Genomic DNA, 23,822 nt, shown 5'->3' with positions numbered 1-23,822 from the left:
CACTTCCCGCACTAGTCATGTGATTTCCTCACTTCCCGCACTAGCCATGTGATTTTTCTCACTTCACGCACTAGCCATAAGATTTCCTCACTTCCTGAAGTAGCCATGAGATTTCTTCACTTCCCGCACTAGTCATGTGATTTCCTCACTTCCCGCACTAGCCATGTGATTTTTCTAACTTCACGCACTAGCCATAAGATTTCCTCACTTCCCGCACTAGCCATAAGATTTCCTCACTTCCTGAAGTAGCCATATTACTTCCTCACTTCCCGCACTAGCCATGTGATTTCCTCACTTCCCACACTAGCCATGTGATTTCCTCACTTCCCACACGAGCCATGTGATTTCCTCACTTCCCGCAATAGCCATAAGATTTCCTCACTTCCCGCAATAGCCATAAGATTTCCTCACTTCCCGCAATAGCCATGAGATTTCCTCACTTCCCGCAATAGCCATGAGATTTCCTCACTTCCCGCACTAGCCATTAGATTTCCTCACTTCCCGCACTAGCCATAAGATTTCCTCACTACCCGCACTAGCCATAAGATTTCCTCACTTCCTGAAGTAGCCATATTACTTCCTCACTTCCCGCACTAGCCATGTGATTTCCTCACTTCCCACACTAGCCATGTAAATTTCCTCACTTCCCACACTAGCCATGTGATTTCCTCACTTCCCACACTAGCCATGTGATTTTCTCACTTCCCGCAATAGCCATATTATTTCCTCACTTCCTGAAGTAGCCATATTATTTCCTCACTTCCCGCACTAGCTATGTGATTTCCTCACTTCCTGCTCTAGCCATGTGATTTCCTCACTTCCTGCTCTAGCCATGTGATTTCCTCACTTCCTGCTCTAGCCATGTGATTTCCTCACTTCCTGCTCTAGCCATGTGATTTCCTCACTTCCTGCTCTAGCTATGTGATTTCCTCACTTCCAGCACTAGCCATGTGATTTCCTGACTTACAGCACTAGCCATGTGATTTCCTGACTTACAGGACTAGCCATGTGATTTCCTCACTTACAGCACTAGCCATGAGATTTCCTCACTTACAGCACTAGCCATGTGATTTCCTCACTTACAGCAATAGCCATGTGATTTCCTCACTTCCCTCACTAGCCATGTGATTTCCTTCACTTACCGCACTAGCCATGAGATTTCCTCACTAGCCATGAGATTTCCTCACTAGCCATGTGATTTTTCTCACTTCCCGCAATAGCCATAAGATTTCCTCACTTCCCGAAGTAGCCATATTATTTCCTCACTTCCCGCACTAGCCATGTGATTTCCTCACTTCCCGCACTAGCCATGTGATTTCCTCACTTCTCGCACTAGTCATGTGATTTCCTCACTTCCTGAAGTAGCCATATTTCCTCACTTCTCTCACTAGCCATGAGATTTCCTCACTTCCCTCACTAGCCATAAGATTTCCTCACTTCTCGCACTAGTCATGTGATTTCCTCACTTCCTGAAGTAGCCATATTTCCTCACTTCTCACACTAGCCATGAGATTTCCTCACTAGCCATGAGATTTCCTCACTTCCCTCACTAGCCATGTGATTTCCTCACTTCCCGCACTAGCCATGTGATTTTCTCACTTCCCGCACAAGTCATGTGATTTCCTCACTTCCCGTACTAGTCATGTGATTTCCTCACTTCCTGAAGTAGCCATATTACTTCCTCAATTCCCGCACTAGCCATGTGATTTCCTAACATCCCGCACTAGCCATGTGATTTCCTAACATCCCGCACTAGCCATAAGATTTCCTCACTTCCCGCACTAGCCATAAGATTTCCTCACTACCCGCACTAGCCATAAGATTTCCTCACTTCCCGAAGTAGCCATATTATTTCCTCACTTCCCGCACTAGCCATGTGATTTCCTCACTTCCCGCACTAGCCATGAGATTTCCTCACTTCCCACACTAGTCATGTGATTTCCTCACTTCCCGCACTAGCCATGTGATTTCCTCACTTCCCGCACTAGCCATGTGATTTCCTCACTTCCCGCACTAGCCATGAGATTTCCTCACTTCCCGCACTAGCCATGTGATTTCCTCACTTCCCGAACTAGCCATGAGATTTCCTCACTTTCCGCACTAGTCATGTGATTTCCTCCCTTCCCGCACTAGTCATGTGATTTCCCGCACTAGCCATAAGATTTCCTCACTTCCAGCACTAGCCATGTGATTTCCTCCCTTCCCGCACTAGTCATGTGATTTCCTCCCTTCCCGCACTAGTCATGTGATTTCCTCCCTTCCCGCACTAGCCATAAGATTTTCTCACTTCCAGCACTAGCCATGTGATTTCCTCCCTTCCCGCACTAGTCATGTGATTTCCTCCCTTCCCGCACTAGTCATGTGATTTCCTCCCTTCCCGCACTAGCCATAAGATTTCCTCACTTCCTGAAGTAGCCATATTATTTCCTCACTCCCCTCACTAGCCATTAGTGTAGCCACTAGCCATACATTATTTTTCCCTTCCTGCAGCCACCAGATGTCTCCCCTTCTGCCTGCACCATGTGACTTCATTAGGGCAGTTTGGGGGGCAATCGTGGTCACTGTAGCCGCGCTCGCTATGTTCGGGACACTTTTCTATTCTCTCTCCACACCCTAGTGGATGGTAGGGCATGAAATACCACCTGTCGGTACATGTCGGCTCAATAAAAAAATATATGAAAACCTCATGTCGACCTATTTCATGTGTCAACCTAATATGTATGAAAACCTGTGCTCTAGGTCAGTGGTTCCCAAGCTGGGGTACTCTGCAGACCAGTTAGGGGTACTGGAAAATAATATTGGTAATGGCGGAAGAAGAGGAAGACGTCTCCCGATAGCAGAAGTCTCTTGTTGTCATGGAGCACATCACGCCGCTTCCGGTTCTGTCTGCAGCACCCTCTTAGTGCTTTTGCCCGACCAGCAATCCACTAGGAGCTACTCGTGCTGCCCTCAGATATCAGCGATCATCTGCCCCACGCTGACACGGGTGGAGGAAGCAGCGGCATTAATCCTACAGGTGTTAGCGGGAACCCTGGAGTACACAGCGAGCGGCCAGACACAGAGGGACCCAATTCCTGACCTCACACTACTCCCCACTACTCCTTAATATAAGTACACGCATAGCACTCACTTCCACTCCTCTCCTAGGCATTTCATATTTCTTAACATTTCTAATAGGTTCTGCTTGTATAACATAGGTTTCTAGCCTATACAGGTGATAAATAAATGATATGGTTAATTCAACAAAAAACAAGTGACAGGGAAAATAACCAAAATGAGATAGCAAACAAACAAAAACAATTAAAGAAAAAAATCAAACAGCAGTAAAATACAGGGTGAGGCAAATAAACCTCCCAGTCAGTAACAAAAGTATGGTAAATGCTATTCACAATTTTAGTACATAACCTAAAGGTCCATACACAATGGGCGGCTATGCCCGGCGTGTATGGACATCGATGATCGCGTTTTTCGCTGTGGGGAGTGCATACACACAATGAGCGACTTTCCTCCTGCCCGGCGCTGACGGAGGGGGGGGGGGGGGGCGCGGCGTTGCATAGTGCAGTGCTATGCAAAGCCATCCTGAAACCCGCTCATCTGCTGGTATGACCAGCAGATGAGCGGCTTTCCCGGTGATGTTGCAGGAGTGTGCAGCAGAGCTCACCGCTCATCACCGGGCAGCTTTGAGATGAAAGCCGCTCAAAAATGGTGTTTTGAGTGACTTTCAGCTCAAAGTTGCGCAGTGTGTATGGGCCTTAAGAGTGCATCAAATACAATTTGTATTCATTTGGGTCTGAATATAATATAGTCCTTTCTTGAGATCTAGTAGCCTTTAGTTTATCAATTGCTCTTGGTGGATGTTTGTAGGCCTCCGCTACCAGATGGCTCCATTGGCTGTATAGACACCATTCATAAAGCTGCTGAACACTGTTCTCAGCCCAGTAATGTAACTGTTCTTCTGCTTGGTAATGTAGCCAGACAGATGACAGTAATACCCCTTTCACATCGCAACTAATTACCAGGTACAAGCCGGTTGGGCCCGGTAATTATTGCGAAGTGAAAGGGGTTACGTGTCCCGTAAACAGGTAGCAACACGGCAATACGAACCGGTAAAAGAGCAGAGTTCTTACCGGTTCGTTGCAGTGTTGCTTGGCGGTGTGAACGGGTTAAGGCCCCCATCAGGATGACATCATATTCAAAACCAGTTGAAAACAAACTGTATTCCCTGCACTTTTAGGTTATTTACTAACATTGTTAATAGCATTTAAACATTTTTTGTTCAGCCCTGTACACACACATCGATTTGCTTTTGATTCGATGTTAGATTCGATTTTCTCACTAGCCATGAGATTTCCTCACTAGCCATGAGATTTCCTCACTTCCCGCACTAGCCATAAGATTTCCTCACATCCTGAAGTAGCCATGTGATTTCCTCACTTCCCGCACTAGCCATAAGATTTCCTCACTTCCTGAAGTAGCCATATTACTTCCTCACTTCCCGCACTAGCCATGTGATTTCCTCACTTCCCGCACTAGCCATGTGATTTCCTCACTTCCCACACTAGCCATGTGATTTCCTCACTTCCCGCACTAGCCATGTGATTTCCTCACTTCCCACACTAGCCATGTGATTTCCTCACTTCCCGCAATAGCCATAAGATTTCCTCACTTCCTGAAGTAGCCATATTATTTCCTCACTTCCCGCACTAGCCATGTGATTTCCTCACTTCCCGCACTAGCCATGTGATTTCCTCACTTCCCGCACTAGTCGTGTGATTTCCTCACTTCCTGAAGTAGCCATATTATTTCCTCACTTCCCGCACTAGCCATGTGATTTCCTCACTTCCCGCACTAGTCATGTGATTTCCTCACTTCCCGCACTAGCCAGGTGATTTCCTCACTTCCCGCACTAGTCATGTGATTTCCTCACTTCCTGAAGTAGCCATATTATTTCCACTCCTCTCCTAGGCATTTCATATTTCTTAACATTTCTAATACGTTCTGCTTGTATAACATAGGTTTCTAGCCTATACAGGTGATAAATAAATGATATGGTTAATTCAACAAAAAACAAGTGACAGGGAAAATAACCAAAATGAGATAGCAAACAAACAAAAACAATTAAAGAAAAAATCAAACACAGGCAGTAAAATACAGGGTGAGGCAAATAAACCTCCCAGTCAGTAACAAAAGTATGGTAAATGCTATTCACAATTTTAGTACATAACCTAAAGGTCCATACACAATGGGCGGCTATGCCCGGCGTGTATGGACATCGATGATCGCGTTTATCGCTGCGGGGAGTGCATACACACAATGAGCGACTTTCCTCCTGCCCGGCGCTGACGGAGGGGGGGGGGGGCGGCGTTGCATAGTGCAGTGCTATGCAAAGCCATCCTGAAAATCCTGAAAGCCGCTCATCTGCTGGTATGACCAGCAGATGAGCGGCTTTCCCGGTGATCTTGCAGGAGCGCGCAGCAGCGTTCGCCGCTCATCACCGGGCGGCTTTGAGATGAAAGCTGCTGAAAAATGCTGTTTTGAGTGACTTTCAGCTCAAAGTTGCGCAGTGTGTATGGGCCTTAAGAGTGCATCAAATACAATTTGTATTCATTTGGGTCTGAATATAATATAGTCCTTTCTTGAGATCTAGTAGCCTTTAGTTCATCAATAGCACTTGGTGGATGTTTGTAGGCCTCCGCTACCAGATGGCTCCATTGGCTGTATAGACATCATTCATAAAGCTGCTGAACACTGTTCTCAGCCCAGTAATGTAACTGTACTTCTGCTTGGTAATGTAGCCAGACAGATGACAGTAATACCCCTTTCACATCGCAACTAATTACCAGGTACAAGCCGGTTGGACCCGGTAATTATTGCGAAGTGAAAGGGGTTACGTGTCCCGTAAACGGGTAGCAACACGGCAATACGAACCGGTAAAAGAGCAGAGTTCTTACCGGTTCGTTGCAGTGTTGCTGGGCGGTGTGAACGGGTTAAGGCCACCATCAGGATGACATCATATTCAAAACCAGTTGAAAAAAAACTGTATTCCCTGCACTTTTAGATTATTTACTAACATTGTTAATAGCATTTACCATGCCTTTTTTGTTAAGCCCTGTACACACACATCCATTTGCTTTTGATTCGATTTTCTATTAGATCTGGCATTAGATCTGTACTTTTGCATTAGATATCCAATTCGATATACATTCATGGTACATTGTACACATTAGATTTACTAGATTGATTTCGATATTTCCTTGGCTGCACAGTAGGTTTTATTTTGTGAAAACGGGAGTATGCGTGGAATGCAGATCGAAAGTGTCACAGAAACCATTCAGCAAAATCGAATCGAAAATCGGAAAAAAAAAAAAAAAAAATCGATGCATGGCTTTTTCTGCAGGGCTTTATCCTTAAATATCTGGGAGGTTTTTTTTCCCCTCATCCTGTACCTACATGCCATTATGGCGCATACATGGATGCACAACCGCTACTAAAGTGCCCACCTTCAGTATTCCTATACATGACACAGAATACATTAGAGATAATGCTTCAGGGCTGTGGTATAGTGTCTGCCATCTACCCTTAGGCCATCATGTGTGCTTGTGGTTTTGGTTGCTGCTGCTAACATTCTATAATGAGGTACCCTGCGCCGCTCATTTCCTACAGTCTGTCTGACCGTATAAGCAGAGAGAGAATAGGCACAGAAGTACTTTCACATTGCTGCTTCAAATCAGCTACCACCATCATAACAGAAGGAAGGAAACCAGCTTTGGAACATTACATTGCTGGGCCCTATAGTAAAATATGCAAGGAGGGACCAAGCAATGTTCTCTGTCCTCTCGCCTACCATGGCCCCTGCACTACATAACGGTTGCACGGACTTGATGTTAGTGGCGGACCTCATCAGGTTAATACCGATGTTGCCATCGACACATGGGGGTTATGCTTTGGCTGAAAGCATTGGCTTCAGTTACATTTTTGTTGTTGTTTTTGGATAGTGCTAGGTCTTATAGTGGAAAGGGGTGGTGAGAACGGTATCGGCATCGCTGGAGAATTTTCTCAAGATTGACGGGAAATAAGTCCCCATCTAACACCCTCCATAAAACATAGACGGCTCCAAATCATCGATGTACGATGCCCTTTGCTAAATGATAGTTGGTGCTGACTATCGCCATTGCACTGAGCGCAGTGGCTAGGGGCCCCTGCTTATCTGCAGACCGTGAAGCCACTGTTAACCCTTACAACTGCATTGGAATCGCCGCTGGCAACAAGTCATGTGTTAGACATTTAAGATGTTGTGCCACATTGTAGGTAACGAATATTATGCTAGCATATGATAAGTGTCTGATCCATGTCACCCATCATCAGAGACAGAACGATTAAAAATCCCATTTAGTGTGGGAACACAACTAGAACCGCACTCCAGCAAGCGATAAATAATTCCTCATCAGCCAATGAGAAGCATCATTAGTGAAACGTCACACAATTGGAATGCTCACGTCATTAGTAGGACAGGGTGAAATCTCAAATCAGCAATGTCTTAAACCTCGTACACCTACTTATGTCTGATGGCTCTGGAGCGCCCCCCGGCTCTTCCTGGGTCAAGTCCGCCACAATGTGCGATGGAGCCACTGAGGAAAGGGTCGGGATCCAAGCTTTTCTCTCTCTCCGTCCTGTTCAACAAGGAAATCTTTCCCTCAGTAATTTAGTAACCAGGCTGGAAGGGCAGCGTAAGAAAGCAAGCAGAGGCGGATAGCCTGCGTAGCCTGAGAGAGAGAGCGGGGTGCGGGGGCAGCAGCTCCTTGTTATGACAATACAGCTCTGTGCGGCATGTGCAACAAATGTTGCTTAATGTCTACAATAAAGATGGACGCTAAGGAATGTTCAATAGGACCTCTGTGATGTGAGTTGCACATAACTTTAAAGGTTGTTCGGCCTTTGTATGTAATTCATACAACCGTTAAAGTTTACCGGGTAATTGTGATCAGCAGAAACTTTTTTTTTCTTTTTTTTTTATGTATCCCATAAATCAACGAGAAAGTCGCGAAATTTTTTGGTTTTATAGAACCTTTATGGACTTTGCCAATGAAGTGATTACAGTCATTGTAGAAATTTTGGCGGCTCGACCAATGTTTGCGTCTAAGGACGCGCCATGCAGTATTACAGGCTCCTGAGCAGTCAGGCGCACGCTTGTACACCAGGGGAAGGGCGGAGTCATAATTGCAGACTAGACTACAGCCGAAGACGGTAAAGCGATTGCAGTAGCACGTGACTAGGAAGCCGGCTCTAAATGTCGGCGGATTAATAAAGTACTGGTAAGATGAAGGGCTGATTCTGGTTGACGCTGCGTGCCAGAGAGCCCACCCCGCCACCCCTGTTTCCCCTCTCAACCATGCGAGGGGATATGTAACTAAAAAACATCCTCTCGCATGCCGCCGCCGCTGCAGGAGAAATCATTCGATGGTCGACTATCGAATGATTTCTCTAGTCTTCGCAAATTTGCGGGCATTGGGACGAAGACGGGCCAGGCATCATGTGACCCATGGCCCAGCGCCACCCCTGTCCCTCCCACCTGCTGCGAACACTGTTGGGGTTTGTGCAAAAGTGCGCAAACCCCGACCATCCAAGCAGGCGCCGAATGCAGAATCAGCCCCTAAATTAGCCATCTACATATGTTCAAAACCATTGCAATTATCTTTCTGTCTCCCTCCAAAAAATTATATTGTTGGGACCAACTTTATTCTACTGGGATTCTTGCTCAGTCTGTCTCCTATTTGTGAGCTGAAAGTACCATTGGAAAAGGGGGTGGAGACAGATCGAGAAGGAAGAAATAGCTGGCACAGCAGCGATAGCAAGCGTAATAAATACGGTATTGACACTCACAAATCATAACAATGACATTCATGTGTAAAACAATAGAACACTTGATTAAAAGAGGGCTGTAGGTGTAGGGGCGGCAGGTAGTGGTATAAGACCCACACATCCTAGCATCACACAGTTCTTGCGGAAAGGGTTCCGGCATGCGAGAAACTGTTAAGTATGAAAGCCAAGTTCAAGACACCGGAAATGCAGAATGAACAGCAGAAGCTGGTAATAATAGAGAAGTGATGTGTACAGAAAATAATAAATAATATGTGTATAAACAGTGACCTGAAATGTTATTATTTTAACGCTTGTTATAGGAATATTGCAATTAGCATGGATATTAGATGTATCCTTGGATTTCTGTGCCCCGTGGGGATTTGTAATAGACTGAACAGCCAGGAGTGTGTACACGGTGCGCCTGATGATGATTTGGATGGAGATCAGGCGTCTGTGCTCTCGTACTGCCAGCATGGGAATGATATGCACAGTAGTGTATCCAGCCACCTACATGCGTGCAGCTGTTGTGCTGCTAGTCTTTATCATCTGTACACATGTGCGTCTGCCCGTAACCAGGTGCAATGATATAGCTCCAAGCTGGCACATTCGCATTTACATCCAGGTCTGCAGGAGTGTAGGTGCGCATTCACTCAACACTGGCATCAGGTCTGTAGACGTATAGATACCACCACTCAACGCGGATGTCCAGGACCGTATAGACTGCAGGTGTATAGATGCGCCCACACTTAGTACTGATGTTCAGGCCTGCGGGTGTATAGATGCGCCCTCACTTAGTACTGATGTTCAGGTCTGCGGGTGTATAGATGCGCCCTCACTTAGTACTGATGTTCAGGTCTGCAGGTGTATAGATACACCCACACGTAGTACTGATGTTCAGGTCTGCGGGTGTATAGATGCGCCCTCACTTAGTACTGATGTTCAGGTCTGCGGGTGTATAGATGCGCCTTCACTCAACATGAATACACAGGTCTGTATAGTCTACAGGTGCTTATGCTCACCGTCACTCAACACGGATGTCCAGGACTGTATAGACTGCAGGTGTATAGATGCGCCCTCACTTAGTACTGATGTTCAGGTCTGCGGGTGTATAGATGCGCCCACACGTAGTACTGATGTTCAGGCCTGCAGGTGTATAGATGCGCCCTCACTTAGTACTGATGTTCAGGTCTGCGGGTGTATAGATGCGCCCTCACTTAGTACTGATGTTCAGGTCTGCGGGTGTATAGATGCGCCTTCACGCAACATGAATGCACAGGTCTGTATAGTGTACAGGTGCTTATGTTCAACGTCACTCAACACTGATGTCCAGGACCGTAGACTGCAGGTGTATAGATGCGCCCTCACTTAGTACTGATGTTCAGGTCTGCAGGTGTATAGATGCGCCCTCACTTAGTACTGATGTTCAGGTCTGCGGGTGTATAGATGAGCCCTCACTTAGTACTGATGTTCAGGTCTGCGGGTTTATAGATGCGCCTTCACGCAACATGAATGCACAGGTCTGTATAGTGTACAAGTGCTTATGCTCACCATCACTCAACACGGATGTCCAGGACTGTATAGACTGCAGGTGTATAGATGTGCCCTCACTTAGTACTGATGTTCAGGTCTGCGGGTGTATAGATGCGCCTTCACGCAACATGAATGCACAGCTCTGTATAGTCTGCAGGTGCTTATGCTCACCGTCGCTTAATACCGGTGTTTGGTGGACTCGCAGGGCATTGCGAATCAACCAGAATAACCCCCAATGATATGATCCGCAAACAGACATCCGGCCATCTCAGCATCATGTGCGCATAAAACATGTTTCTACCCCACCACTGTATCCAGAACAATTACCCTCACTTCTAGCAGGACTATTGCTCTCCGCATGTTGCACTAGACCAGTGATTGTCAACCGTTTTCAGGTAACGGCACATCGGACAAGACTTTAAAATTGCTAAGACACACCAACAGTTTTTAATATAAGACAAGCAATAACAAATATCTCTTTATATTTGGCTACATCTGTCACTCAAAGTGTGTCTGACTCTCTAACGCTGGGAGGAGCCTCTGACTCACATGACTGACTCACATGACAGAGAACCACCCTCTGCCTCCCCATGTTACCCAGCAAAGACACAGCTACACACCAGGTGAGCGCCCCCCCTTCCCCTCCCCCTCCCATGATTCGCGCCCCCCCTCCACTGCGACAACCCCCACCCCCCCCCCCCCCCCCCGCGATTCGCGGCACCCCCCCCTCCCGCGATTCGCGGCAAAAACCTCCCCCCCGCCCCTCCTCCCGCAATTTTTTTCCAGTGACAACTATGTGCACGTCAACCTAGACATCATCAACCAATTCTTTGTATAATATATAACACCTGTTCTGTTTTACTGTAGGTGTTTTAAGTCAGATCTTTTACTGCTACTATTACTGTTTATGTAAATTAATTCTGAATGACAGCAACATCCTACCATCCTTCTACAAGAATATATAACCAACTAGGTGATTCATCGCGCCCCGTGCCCCCCCCCTCCCGCAATTCACGAACCCCCCGCGCACACCCCCCCTCCCGTGATTCACGCCCCCCTCCCACAACTCACAACCCCCCCCCTTGCGCAATTCACGCCCCCTCCCACGCTTTGCGGACCCGCGCCCTCTCACGCAATTCGCAGACACCTGCGCCCCCTCCCTCCCTTGATTCACGGCACCCCCGCGCCCCTCCCACAATTCACGGCACCCCTAAGCCGTTCTTTAGTCCCCCGTATACTCACACACCCCTATCACTAGCCAGCTTCCTGCTCTCCTGAACCGTAACTTTCACCACTGGGGAGTCGATGACGCTGTTTTGCCCACATGCCCCTATCATGCCTCATAGTCCAGCCTCCTGCTCTCATGCACCCTAACTCCCACCCAGTAGGAGGAGACACTGACTCAGGGCCACCATCCTGTAGTTCCTGTACTGCCACGCTGGACCCTCACCCACTGGCAGAAGCTGCACAGTATCTCCCACCCTCCTCTTTAGTCCCCCTTATGCCCACACACCCCTATCACTACCCAGCCTCCTGTTTTCCTGTGTCGTGACCTCCGCCAGTGGGGAGCCGCTGACTCAGAAACACCCTACTATACTATTGCACACACACACACACACACCTAAACAACATGCACACACAGCCCCCCCCCCCCACACCCACAAATGTCACTGTACCATCCACACTATCAATGTACATCTTACTCTGTAACCGCTTTTTAATTAAACAAAACAATACACACCCCCTTCCACATCATATGCTCTCTATTTAACACATTTCACCTATAACTCAAGTTGCAATACAGGCATGTTATACAATTCTAACCATCTTTCTCATATACAAATGTTCACAAATTAAGGGGGCGCAGCCCCATACGACGGTGTGAAGAGCGCCCGTAGGGCGCGATGAATCACCTAGTTTACATATTTAATATATGTTGAGATCTGTTGTTATTCCACACACCTGCCCCCCCTTAGTTATTCCACACACCTGCCCCCCCCTTAGTTATTCCACACACCTGCCCCCCCTTAGTTATTCCACACACCTGCCCCCCCCTTAGTTATTCCACACACCTGCCCCCCCCCTTAGTTATTCCACACACCTGCCCCCCCCCCCCCCCCCCGTTATTCCACACACCTCCCCCCCCTTAGTTATTCCACACACCTGCCCCCCCTTAGTTATTCCACACACCTGCCCCCCTCAGTTATTCCACACACCTGCCCCCCCTTAGTTATTCCATGCACCTGCCCCCCCTTAGTTATTCCATGCACCTGCCCCCCCTTAGTTATTCCATGCACCTGGCCCCCCTTAGTTATTCAACACACCTGCCCCCCTTAGTTATTCCACACACCTGCCCCCCCCTTAGTTATTCCACACACCTGCCCCCCCCTTAGTTATTCCACACACCTGCCCCCCCTTAGTTATTCCACACACCTGCCCCCCCCCCGTTATTCCACACACCTCCCCCCCCTTAGTTATTCCACACACCTGCCCCCCCTTAGTTATTCCACACACCTGCCCCCCCTTAGTTATTCCACACACCTGCCCCCCCTTAGTTATTCCACACACCTGCCCCCCCTTAGTTATTCCACACACCTGCCCCCCCCTTAGTTATTCCACACACCTGCCCCCCCCTTAGTTATTCCACACACCTGCCCCCCCCCCCGTTATTCCACACACCTCCCCCCCCTTAGTTATTCCACACACCTGCCCCCCCTCAGTTATTCCACACACCTGCCCCCCCTTAGTTATTCCATGCACCTGCCCCCCCTTAGTTATTCCATGCACCTGCCCCCCCTTAGTTATTCCATGCACCTGGCCCCCCTTAGTTATTCCACACACCTGCCCCCCCCTTAGTTATTCCACACACCTGCCCCCCCCTTAGTTATTCCACACACCTGCCCCCCCCCTTAGTTATTCCACACACCTGCCCCCCTTAGTTATTCCACACACCTGCCCCCCTTAGTTATTCCACACACCTGCCCCCCCCCCCGTTATTCCACACACCTCTCCCCCCTTAGTTATTCCACACACCTGCCCCCCCTTAGTTATTCCACACACCTGCCCCCCCTCAGTTATTCCACACCCCTGCCCCCCCCCCTAGTTATTCCACACACCTGCCCCCCCCCCCCCTAGTTATTCCACACACCTGCCCCCCCTTAGTTATTCCATGCACCTGGCCCCCCTTAGTTATTCCATGCACCTGGCCCCCTTAGTTATTCCACATATGTCCCTCCCCCCCCCCCCCATGTCACAGTGACAACTGTGCTGGTGAGTCGCCATGACCCGCGGCCTGGCGGCACACCTGTGAACTGGCCGCAGCACACTAGTATGCCGCGGCACACCGGTTGAAAATTACTGCACTAGACTGTTCTGTAGGGACTTCGGGGATGGGACAATCGTAGAGAAAAAATTATTTCAAACTTCCTACACTTCCAAAACCAGTTCCATTATAGTGTGACTAAACTGTGCACAATTCCAATAATACCATATTGTATAGTCTACTGTCATTGCACGGTAACATCCCGTATTTTAGTCAATTTGAATTTACATGTTATGCGTATAGCCCCTAATATCTAGGTCTTTTCCGTCTGCAAGATAAGTAAAAACCCTACATTCAATACATTGAAGACATCTGCTTTTATTTCAATGGTCCACAAAATCCAATATTTCCCAGTTTAAAACACTACAGAATATGCTGGCACTACAGAGCTGAATGTTTACAACCAAATAAATAAAATCATTTGGACCTACTGAATCATCACATATCCTAAATGTGACACACGCCTGGTAGACTACAAAGTCCCAAAATCCATTAGAGCAGGGGGTGGCCAAACCTGTTCTCAAGATCTACCAACAGTTCATTTATCTCACGCCACCTGTGGATCTATCGCTAGGTGATTTGGAAAATATGGACCGTTGGGTAGATCTCGAGGACCGGTTTGGCCACCCCTGCATTAAATAATACAGACATTGCAGCCACCTCTGCATATTCTAGATTAGTGTCAACCTACAACTCTAGTTGCACCGCCCATCTAAATCTCACATACTAGATTACGTTCTAGTCCACTCTTCCTTGATAAGCAATGGAAGTGATGAGGGGTGTTACTTTGCCCTCATACTATTCAGAGGATAATTCCATCCAAAACTGAAAAATATTGTCTGGAATATCCCAGGTATATCCTGGTCCCAAACACACAGAAGATAGAAGAACAGTGGAAGGGTTAGAGATCGGCAAGCTCTAATCTCTACCGTCAGCCAAGGCCCCACCAGGTCCACCAACACCACATTGCCTATGGAGTACCAGAAGACACACCAAAGACATTGGGCGACCAGCTGGATGGTCTGAGGGTCAGACCACCCTGGTTTTCAGATTGGTTTGTTCATTGGATAATCCACCTAAAGCTTTCAAAACATTTATTTTTAGGGTGATATTCCTTTAATTTCAAAAGGTTTAATGGAAGGTTTTCTATGAACTAATTTATTGCACTGTTGGAAGTTACAATCAAATACTTCTGGAGTAATAGCTTGTGTATGAGGGTGAGATCTTTAAAATGAGCTAATTCCCAGCAATCTTTAAATGTTCAATAGATGAACAATCTAAGAAGCCAATGACTTGATCTCACCTATGTGATTAAACAGTCTTATGCCTGCCCGCCAGTTATTGAAAGGTACAATGTGCAGAGTGACTCATTTCCGTCTCTCCTCCTGGCCTCAGCAATCCGTCATTCCAATCCTTCCAAAGCTTTTGGCATTGTTCCCCATAAGAACTCAATTTCCATCTTCTTGCAACACCTCCATAACACTGAAAAGGTTAAGTAGCTTGGGGACTTCCCCATTGTCCATTTTTGAATCTTTACCAAACAAGCTTGTTATTTCCCTATTTTAAATATAGGATGGACACGAAAATATCTGTTCTGTTATTACTGCAAAGAAAAACACATGGTGCAGATGCACACTCCATATTATTAATAAATCAATTAACCCCTTCCCGCCGCAGCCTGTTTTTGCCTTCCTGACAGAGCCCTTTTTTTCAAATCTGACATGTATCACTTAAGTGGGGATAACTTTTTTTTGCTTTTACTTATCCCAGTGATTTTGAGATTGTTTTCTCGTGACACATTGTACTTCAAGTTAGTGGTAAATTTTCGTCGCTACAGTCTGTGTTTTTTTGTGAAAAATACCAAAATGTCGTAAAAAAATGGAAAATTTTGCAATTTTCAAAATGTTAAATTTTCTGCTTGTGAGACAAATAATCATACCACTCAAAATAGTTAATAACTAACATAGACCATATGTCTACTTTATGTTGCCATCATTATTTTTTTGGACACTAGGAGGCTTAAAATATGAATAGCAAATTCTCAAATTTTCAAGAAAATTTCAAACACTGATTTTTTTAGGGACCAGTTCAGTTCTGATGTGACTTTGAGGGACTTGTATGTGAGACACCCCCATAAATGATGCCATTTCAAAAACTGCACCCCTCACAGTATTCAAAACAGCATTTTGGAAGTTTGTTAACCCTTTAGGTGTTTCACAGGAATTAAAACAAAGTGTAGGTGAAATTTCAAAATTTCATTTTTTTTGCAGATTTTCAATTTTAATACATTTTTCTAAGGAACACAGTACATTTTACTAGAGAAATGTGACTAAAAATTGATTCCCCCAATTCTTTTGTTTTCATAAATATCCTATATGTGGCCCTAGTGTGCACGTTGACCAAACCACAGGCTTCATAATAGAAGGAGCACCTACTTGATTTTGGAGCCTCCTTTTTATGAGATTATTTTTTAGGGACCATGTAGGTTTCTAGGCACCATAAGATGCTAAAAGTTAGGAACCCCCCCCACAAGTGACCCCATTTTGCAAACTACACCCCTCAGGGAATTCATCTAGGGGTATAATGTACATTTCAAACCCCCAGGGGTTTCACCAATTGTGGTACAACTGGGCAGTGAAAATGAAAAATTAAATTTTTTACACAAAAATGCAGTTCTGGCTCAAATTTTTTCATTTTCACAAGGAATGAAGGAGACAAAGCACCCCAAAATCTGTGCCCCAATTTCTCCCGAGTACGGCAATGCCTCACATGTGACCAAAAAATACCATTTGGGTGCATGGCAGGACTCAGAAGGGAAGGAGTGATTTTTGTATTTTGCAGCTCAGATTCTGGTGGAATTTTGGTGGGTGCTATGTCGCATTAGCAAGACCCCCAAAGCACCAATACAGTGGAAGCCCCCCACAAGTGACCCCATTTTGCAAACTACACCCCTCAGGGAATTCATCTAGGGGTATAGTGTACATTTCAAACCCCCAGGGGTTTCACCAATTTTGATACAACTGGGCTGTGCAAATAAAAAATTACATTTTTTTACACAAAAATGCAGTTCTGGCTCAAAATTTTTCATTTTCACAAGGAATGAAGGAGACAAAGCACCCCAAAATCTGTGCCCCAATTTCTCCCGAGTATGGCAATGCCTCACATGTGACCAAAAAATACCATTTGGGTGCATGGCAGGACTCAGAAGGGAAGGAGTGATTTTTGTATTTTGCAGCTCAGATTCTGGTGGAATTTTGGTGGGTGCTATGTCGCATTAGCAAGACCCCCGAAGCACCAATACAGTGGAAGCCCCCCACAAGTGACCCCATTTTGCAAACTACACCCCTCAGGGAATTCATCTAGGGGTATAATGTACATTTCAAACCCCCCGGGGTTTCACCAATTGTGGTACAACTGGGCAGTGAAAATGAAAAATTACATTTTTTACACAAAAATGCAGTTCTGGCTCAAAATTTTTCATTTTCACAAGGAATGAAGGCGCCAAAGCACCCCTAAATCTGTGCCCCAATTTCTCCCGAGTACGGCAATGCCTCACATGTGACCAAAAAATACCATTTGGGTGCATGGCAGGACTCAGAAGGGAAGGAGTGATTTTTGTATTTTGCAGCTCAGATTCTGGTGGAATTTTGGTGGGTGCTATGTCGCATTAGCAAGACCCCCAAAGCACCAATACAGTGGAAGCCCCCCACAAGTGACCCCATTTTGCAAACTACACCCCTCAGGGAATTCATCTAGGGGTATAGTGTACATTTCAAACCCCCAGGGGTTTCACCAATTTTGATACAACTGGGCTGTGCAAATGAAAAATTACATTTTTTTACACAAAAATGCAGTTCTGGCTCAAAATTTTTCATTTTCATAAGGTATGAAGGAGAAAAAGCACCCCAAAATCTGTGCCCCAATTTCTCCCGAGTATGGCAATGCCTCACATGTGACCAAAAAATACCAGTTGGGTGCATGGCAGGACTCAGAAGGGAAGGGGTGATTTTTGGATTTTGCAGCTCAGATTCTGGTGGAATTTTGGTGGGTGCTATGTCGCATTAGCAAGACCCCCAAAGCACCAATACAGTGGAAGCCCCCCACAAGTGACCCCATTTTGCAAACTACACCCCTCAGGGAATTCATCTAGGGGTATAGTGTACATTTCAAACCCCCAGGGGTTTCACCAATTGTGGTACAACTGGGCAGTGAAAATGAAAAATTTAATTTTTTAACACAAAAATGCAGTTCTGGCTCAAAATTTTTTATTTTCACAAGGAATGAAGGAGACAAAGCACATCAAAATCTGTGCCCCAATTTCTCCCGAGTACGGCAATGCTTCATGTGTGACCAAAAAATGGCAGGACTCAGAAGGGAAGGAGTGATATTTGGATTTTGCAGCACAGATTCTGGTGGAATGTTGGTGGGTGCTATGTCGCATTAGCAAGACCCCCAAAGCACCAATACAGTGGAACCCCCCCACAAGTGACCCCATTTTGCAAACTACACCCCTCAGGGAATTCATCTAGGGGTATAGTGTACATTTCGAACCCCCAGGGGTTTCACCAATTTTGAGACAACTGGGCTGTGCAAATGAAAAATTAAATTTTTTTTACACAAAAATGCAGTTCTGGCTCAAAATTTTTCATTTTCATAAGGTATGAAGGAGAAAAAGCACCCCAAAATCTGTGCCCCAATTTCTCCCGAGTACGGCAATGCCTCACATGTGACCAAAAAATACCAGTTGGGTGCATGGCAGGACTCAGAAGGGAAGGAGTGATTTTTGGATTTTGCGGCCCAGATTCTGGTGGAATGAATGGTGGGTGCTATTTGGCATTAGCAAGACCCCCGAAGCACGGTGAAATGATGAACCTAATAATCCATAGATGTGTGGTATATTTTAAAACACTCCTTTATACATAGGCCGGGTTTGTCGGGGCAAGTGTCACACTGGAAAATAGTTTGCTTTCTTATTCCCTTTTTATAGCAAACTTTGCACCTTTTTTGTGTCCTGCCCTTTTTTCCAGTGGAGGGGATTTCATCAGGAAAATGCTGCCCTGGTACAATACGGGGGCCAGTACTAGAAGTACTGGGGCCCTCTGCCTGCTGGTTCCCAAATATTAGGCCCTTTATGACTTCCTCTTGAAAGTGCATAAATGTCCCCCTCTGGCTGGTAGAACGGAATAGCACGTAAGCGTTATACAGTGCCATCTGGATGATATACACGGCCAGCTTCTTGTACCAGATTTTTGTTTTCCGCAGGGCACTGTACGGCTTCAGTACCTGATCTGAAAGATCCACTCCGCCCATGTACTTATTGTAATCCAGGATACAATTAGGTTTTGAGGTGTGGGTACTGGTACCTCGTACAGGGACGGAGGTGGTACTGTCTCCGTGAATTGTTGTCAGTATAAGGACATCACTCTTGTCCTTATATTTGACCAACAACATATTTTCGGTGGATTGTGCCCTGCTTTCACCCCTTCTCATTACTTGGGCAATGTGCGTTTTTGGGAGGCCTCTTTGGTTCTTGCGCACAGTACCGCAAGCTGCTGTACCTCTTGAACCAAGGGCCTTAAACAGGGGGATGCTAGTGTAAAAGTTATCCACATAGAGGTGATAACCTTTATCCAGGAAGGGGTGCACTAAATCCCAGACAATTTTTCCACTAACACCTACGAGGGAGGGGGGGCATTCTGGCGGTTCAATTCTTGAATCCTTCCCTTCATATACCCTAAACCTGTGGGTGTACCCTGAGGTGCTTTCACACAGCTTATACATTTTTATGCCATACCTTGCCCTCTTATTGGGAAGGTACTGGCGGAATTTAACCCTTCCTTTAAAATGTATAAGGGACTCGTCTATGCAAATGAATTTATCTGGGATGTACATCTCTGCAAATTTGGCACTGAAATGATCAATGACCGGCCTGACTTTGAATAGCCGGTCAAAGGTGGGATCATCTCTGGGTGGGCACTGTGCATTATCGTTGTAATGCAAAAATTTAAGGATTAACTCAAAACGAGTCAGGGTCATGGCCATACGGTAAAGTGGGGTGCTGTACAGAACATCTGTACTCCAATATTGCCTAATTTCTGGCTTTTTTACTATGCCCATATGAAACACCAGACCCCAAAACGTCATCATCTCTACTGCATCTACAGGGGTCCACCTAGCAAATGATGACGTGGGGTTTTGAGCAATAAACTGCTGGGCATATAAATTAGTTTGGTCCACCATTAAATTTATAAAATCATCAGAGAAAAATAATTTGAAAAAGTCAATTTCTCTGAGACCTGTGGAATCAAATTGGATTCCTGGGATGGCCAAAAACTCAGGAACCTGTTGCTCAAAATTGTCTGGTGGTGGGGTCCATACAAGATCAATTATTGGGGGGGGGGGGTCTCAGCTGCTCTACGGGGGCGTCTTTGAGGGGGTCCCTCATCACTAGAGGAGCTTAAGATGAATCCTTCAAATTCCCCGCTTGCATCACTGGCTGTGTCAGAGTCAGAGGCAAGCATGGCATATGCCTCCTCCGCTGAATACATTCTTCTGGATGACTGGGATGACATTTGGGATGACATTTGGGATGCCATTTTTATTTTTGTGTTTCTGGTAGTGAAATGTTTCAACACGTGTATAGTGTAGGGGGGGTACAAACTTTATTTCAACCCGGGGGGGTATGTAGTGTGTATGTAGTGCAGAAAAAAAAAAATACTTTATACAGGAATTTGATCCCAATAAAAAAAAAAAAAAAATTGAAGGGGTTAAAAAAAAAAAAAAAAAAAGGTCCTGCGCCAAAAATTGAGCACAGATGTTGGTCAGTAACGTCCGTCACTGAACAGCGCTCAAAGGCAACAGGAATTTGATAAAAAAAAATAGATCAACCCTGTGCCGAAAAAGCTGATTAGTGATGTACGTCACTGATCAGCGCACAGTGGCCACAGGACACCCACAAAATCACAGTGTGTGTAAAAAAAAAATTAAAAAAAGACCCCACAGCACCCTCAAAAAAAAAAAAAAGGTGATCACTGATGCGACACTGATTACCAGTGAGGGGCAGCAGGTGCACAACCTTTGGTGCAACTGACAGTGCAACTGGCAGCAACTGACAGGTATATATATAAAAAAAAAACCCTGCACCCCCAAAAAAGTTGCTGATCAGCACAGATATACTGATCAGCACAAAAGGGGGGGCAGCAGACACAAAATATAGCACTCTCTATCACTCTCTGTCACTATCTCTCTCTATCTCTCACTATATATCACTCTATGACACTGCAGCAGCAGCACTGACAGGTATATATATAAAAAAAAAACTCTGCACCCCCAAAAAGTTGCTGATCAGCACAGATATACTGATCAGCACAAAAGGGGGGGCAGCAGACACAAAATATAGCACTCTCTGTCACTATCTCTCTCTATCTCTCTATCTCTCACTATCACTCTATGACACTGCAGCAGCAGCACTGACAGGTATATATATAAAAAAAAAAACTCTGCACCCCCAAAAAGTTGCTGATCAGTTAATTTATACTGATCAGCACAAAAGGGGGGGCAGCAGTCAGTTGCACACGCAGCACCGATGTATATATATTTAAAAAAAAACCAGCACCCCCAAAAAGTTGCTGATCAGCACAGATATACTGATCAGCACAACAGGGGGGGGGGGCAGCAGACACAAAATATAGCACTCTCTGTCTCTATCTCTCTCTATCTCTCTCTATCTCTCTCTATCTCTCTCTCTCTATAACTCTATCACACTGCAGCAGCACAACACAGGAAGTCACAAGAAGTCACAAGATCCAGGAAGCATCCAGCACGCTACAAGCAGTGATCAGGTAAGTATTTGCAAGGATCAGGTCAGTATATCACGGCAGATAGGCACGGTGACCGCACTGCACGCAATTCCAGACCGGAATGGCGTCTGCAGTGCAGTCACCGTTAGTTTAAATCACCCTCCATGGCTGTGATTGGTCCGTCGGTCCGACGAACCAATCACGGCCTTTGGGGGCGGGTGGGGTGACACCAGTGTCACCCTTACACCCCGTGGTGATTGGTGCTGTACTTTACAGCACCAATCACCACCGATCCCTGTGTCACCGGCGAACGTTATTCGCCGGTACACAGAAAACGCTGTAATTGGCTGTTCACATTTGAACAGCCAATCACAGCGATCGCCGACGGGGGGGGAGGCATCGCCGCCCCCCCTGGACATGCTGGGACATGTCTGCTGTCAGGGACAGCAGACATCTCCAAACTGTCACCGCGTCTATAGACGCGGTGACAGTTAAATGCCATGACGTACCTTTATGCCATGCGTCGGGAAGTACATCCCGGCCATGACGTAAATGTACGTCAAATGTCGGGAAGGGGTTAATAATAGAGGTTCTTGGTATATTAATTGGCCAATAAATATTTGCCCACCAACCAGCTTCATGGTGACCTCATTTCTGGTGGGTCCCTAATACTAAGTTTGAATCTGGGGTGCGGTACCCCAAAAAGGCCAGCATAAGCCAGTCACCCCAGGGCAGCACACAAGTGAAAAAACTAGGCTATAAAAGTGTTAATAAGAAAGTAGCAGAAGCTCAACTCACACTAAAACATCTACTGCGTTCCTTCTTGTACTCTTGGAAAACATTACCAGCCTCAATGTACAGAGAGATGTTTTACAATATCTACCACAATGGCTACCTCTCCCCACATCGACGACATTTAATGGGCATCTCAGACACAGACAGTTGCCCAAAATGTGATAATCCTGGCGCAACATTCCAACACCTCATGTGGGACTGCCCTATTATTAAACGTTTCTGGAAACAAGTCCAGGGATTTTCCACCACATTCTTATTGAATCGCCTTCCCCTGTCGGCAGAGTGGGCAATCCTAGGCGTTTTCCCAATGGGAACACCAATTCTACAGGAGAGCAAAAAGATGATGCTTATTATATCTGCGGTAGCCCGCAAATGTATTCTGCATCAATGGATACATAAGGACCCCCCTTCTATACCCCTGTTTCGAGCAAAGTTATTCCATATATTCCATATGGATTGGGTGGAATCATCCCTCCAAAAAGAGGAGCGTACGGAAACATTTTTCCAGATATGGGAGGGTTTCATCGACTCATTATCTAATGATCTGAAATCACAAATCCACAAATGTTTCCATTCCACTCAATGGTACGAGACCCGTGTCCTCACCGGGTCCGACCCGATAGACTTTCCAGTAAATACAATCACTGAGTGATGGTATGGTTTAGGTCATGTCCGCCCTCAAATGACATTGCTCTGTTTCTCTACTGTAAAATGTTCTCCCATATATATGTACAGAGGAAAGAATGCCTGTATACACTGAAGAAAGAAAGTTTCAATGTGATGTAAACATGCTCAATCCTAAATAAAAAGTTTAAAAAAAAAAAAAATAAGAAAGTAGCAGAAGCTAGAGGTTAAAATGTGTAGTGATAGAGAAAAGTATAATATTAGTGAAAAATAAATAGTGCTAAATAAATGTTAGGGCGTGCCACCCCGAAAGCAACTCTGTTACACCAACCCAAGGGGAACCGCGCCCCAAATCCATCCCCAAGACTAGCAATAAGTGTCAATTTTTAGGTCTTACCTTCATTGTGCCTACAGTTTGCAGTCTGTGGCTACCAGGGACCAAGCTGGTGAAATAATATTCAGATCAGGTGGGCGGGGTGCTACTCTAATGCCCGGTACACACCAGGACGATGGTGCTTGTGAGCGGGTCGTTGCAGGAACGTATGTGCTGTCTGCTGACTACACATGTGATGTGATGGGTTATGGTATATTAGACTCCTCCCATCACTGTGTGCCTCCACAATGCTGCCATGCATGTGCTGTCTGTTGACTACACGTGTGATGTGATGACCTTCTGCAGTAACTTGCTGGGGTCCTGTAATTATTTTTATTGTCTGATGGGGTCCAAGAGCAAAATAGTTTGACGACCCCTGCACTAGACTGTGCAGCAGGGACTTCATAGGTGGGACATTGTAGAGAAATAAAATTTCAAGCTTACTCTTAGAGGTTCTGAGCTTTAGTTTTATACAACGGTCTCAACCTCTGAGATATTGGGAAATATTGGACTTGTCAGT

At 45.9% G+C, this 23,822-nt stretch overlaps 1 protein-coding gene across 7 annotated transcripts in view; it reads right to left on the bottom strand.

The window, feature by feature from the left end:
- ST3GAL3 (ST3 beta-galactoside alpha-2,3-sialyltransferase 3) overlaps positions 1-23,822 on the bottom strand; it is a 303,695-nt gene that overhangs the window by 114,380 nt on the left and 165,493 nt on the right. For 4 of the 7 annotated variants that reach the window (XM_083157570.1, XM_083157569.1, XM_083157571.1 and 1 more), the window contains one exon: positions 7,557-7,670. The exons of the other annotated variants lie outside the window; for them this stretch is intronic. In XM_083157570.1, the coding sequence (XP_083013696.1) occupies positions 7,557-7,670 (114 nt within the window). The remainder of the gene's footprint in view (positions 1-7,556; positions 7,671-23,822) is intronic. 7 annotated transcript variants of the gene reach the window in all.

The sequence above is a fragment of the Crinia signifera genome, chromosome 8 (genome assembly GCF_055691185.1).
Source record: "Crinia signifera chromosome 8, ASM5569118v1, whole genome shotgun sequence".
Taxonomy (NCBI): Eukaryota; Metazoa; Chordata; class Amphibia; order Anura; family Myobatrachidae; genus Crinia; species Crinia signifera.
Note: the sequence above shows the minus strand (reverse complement) of the source record. Positions and strands in the feature narration are given on the sequence as shown.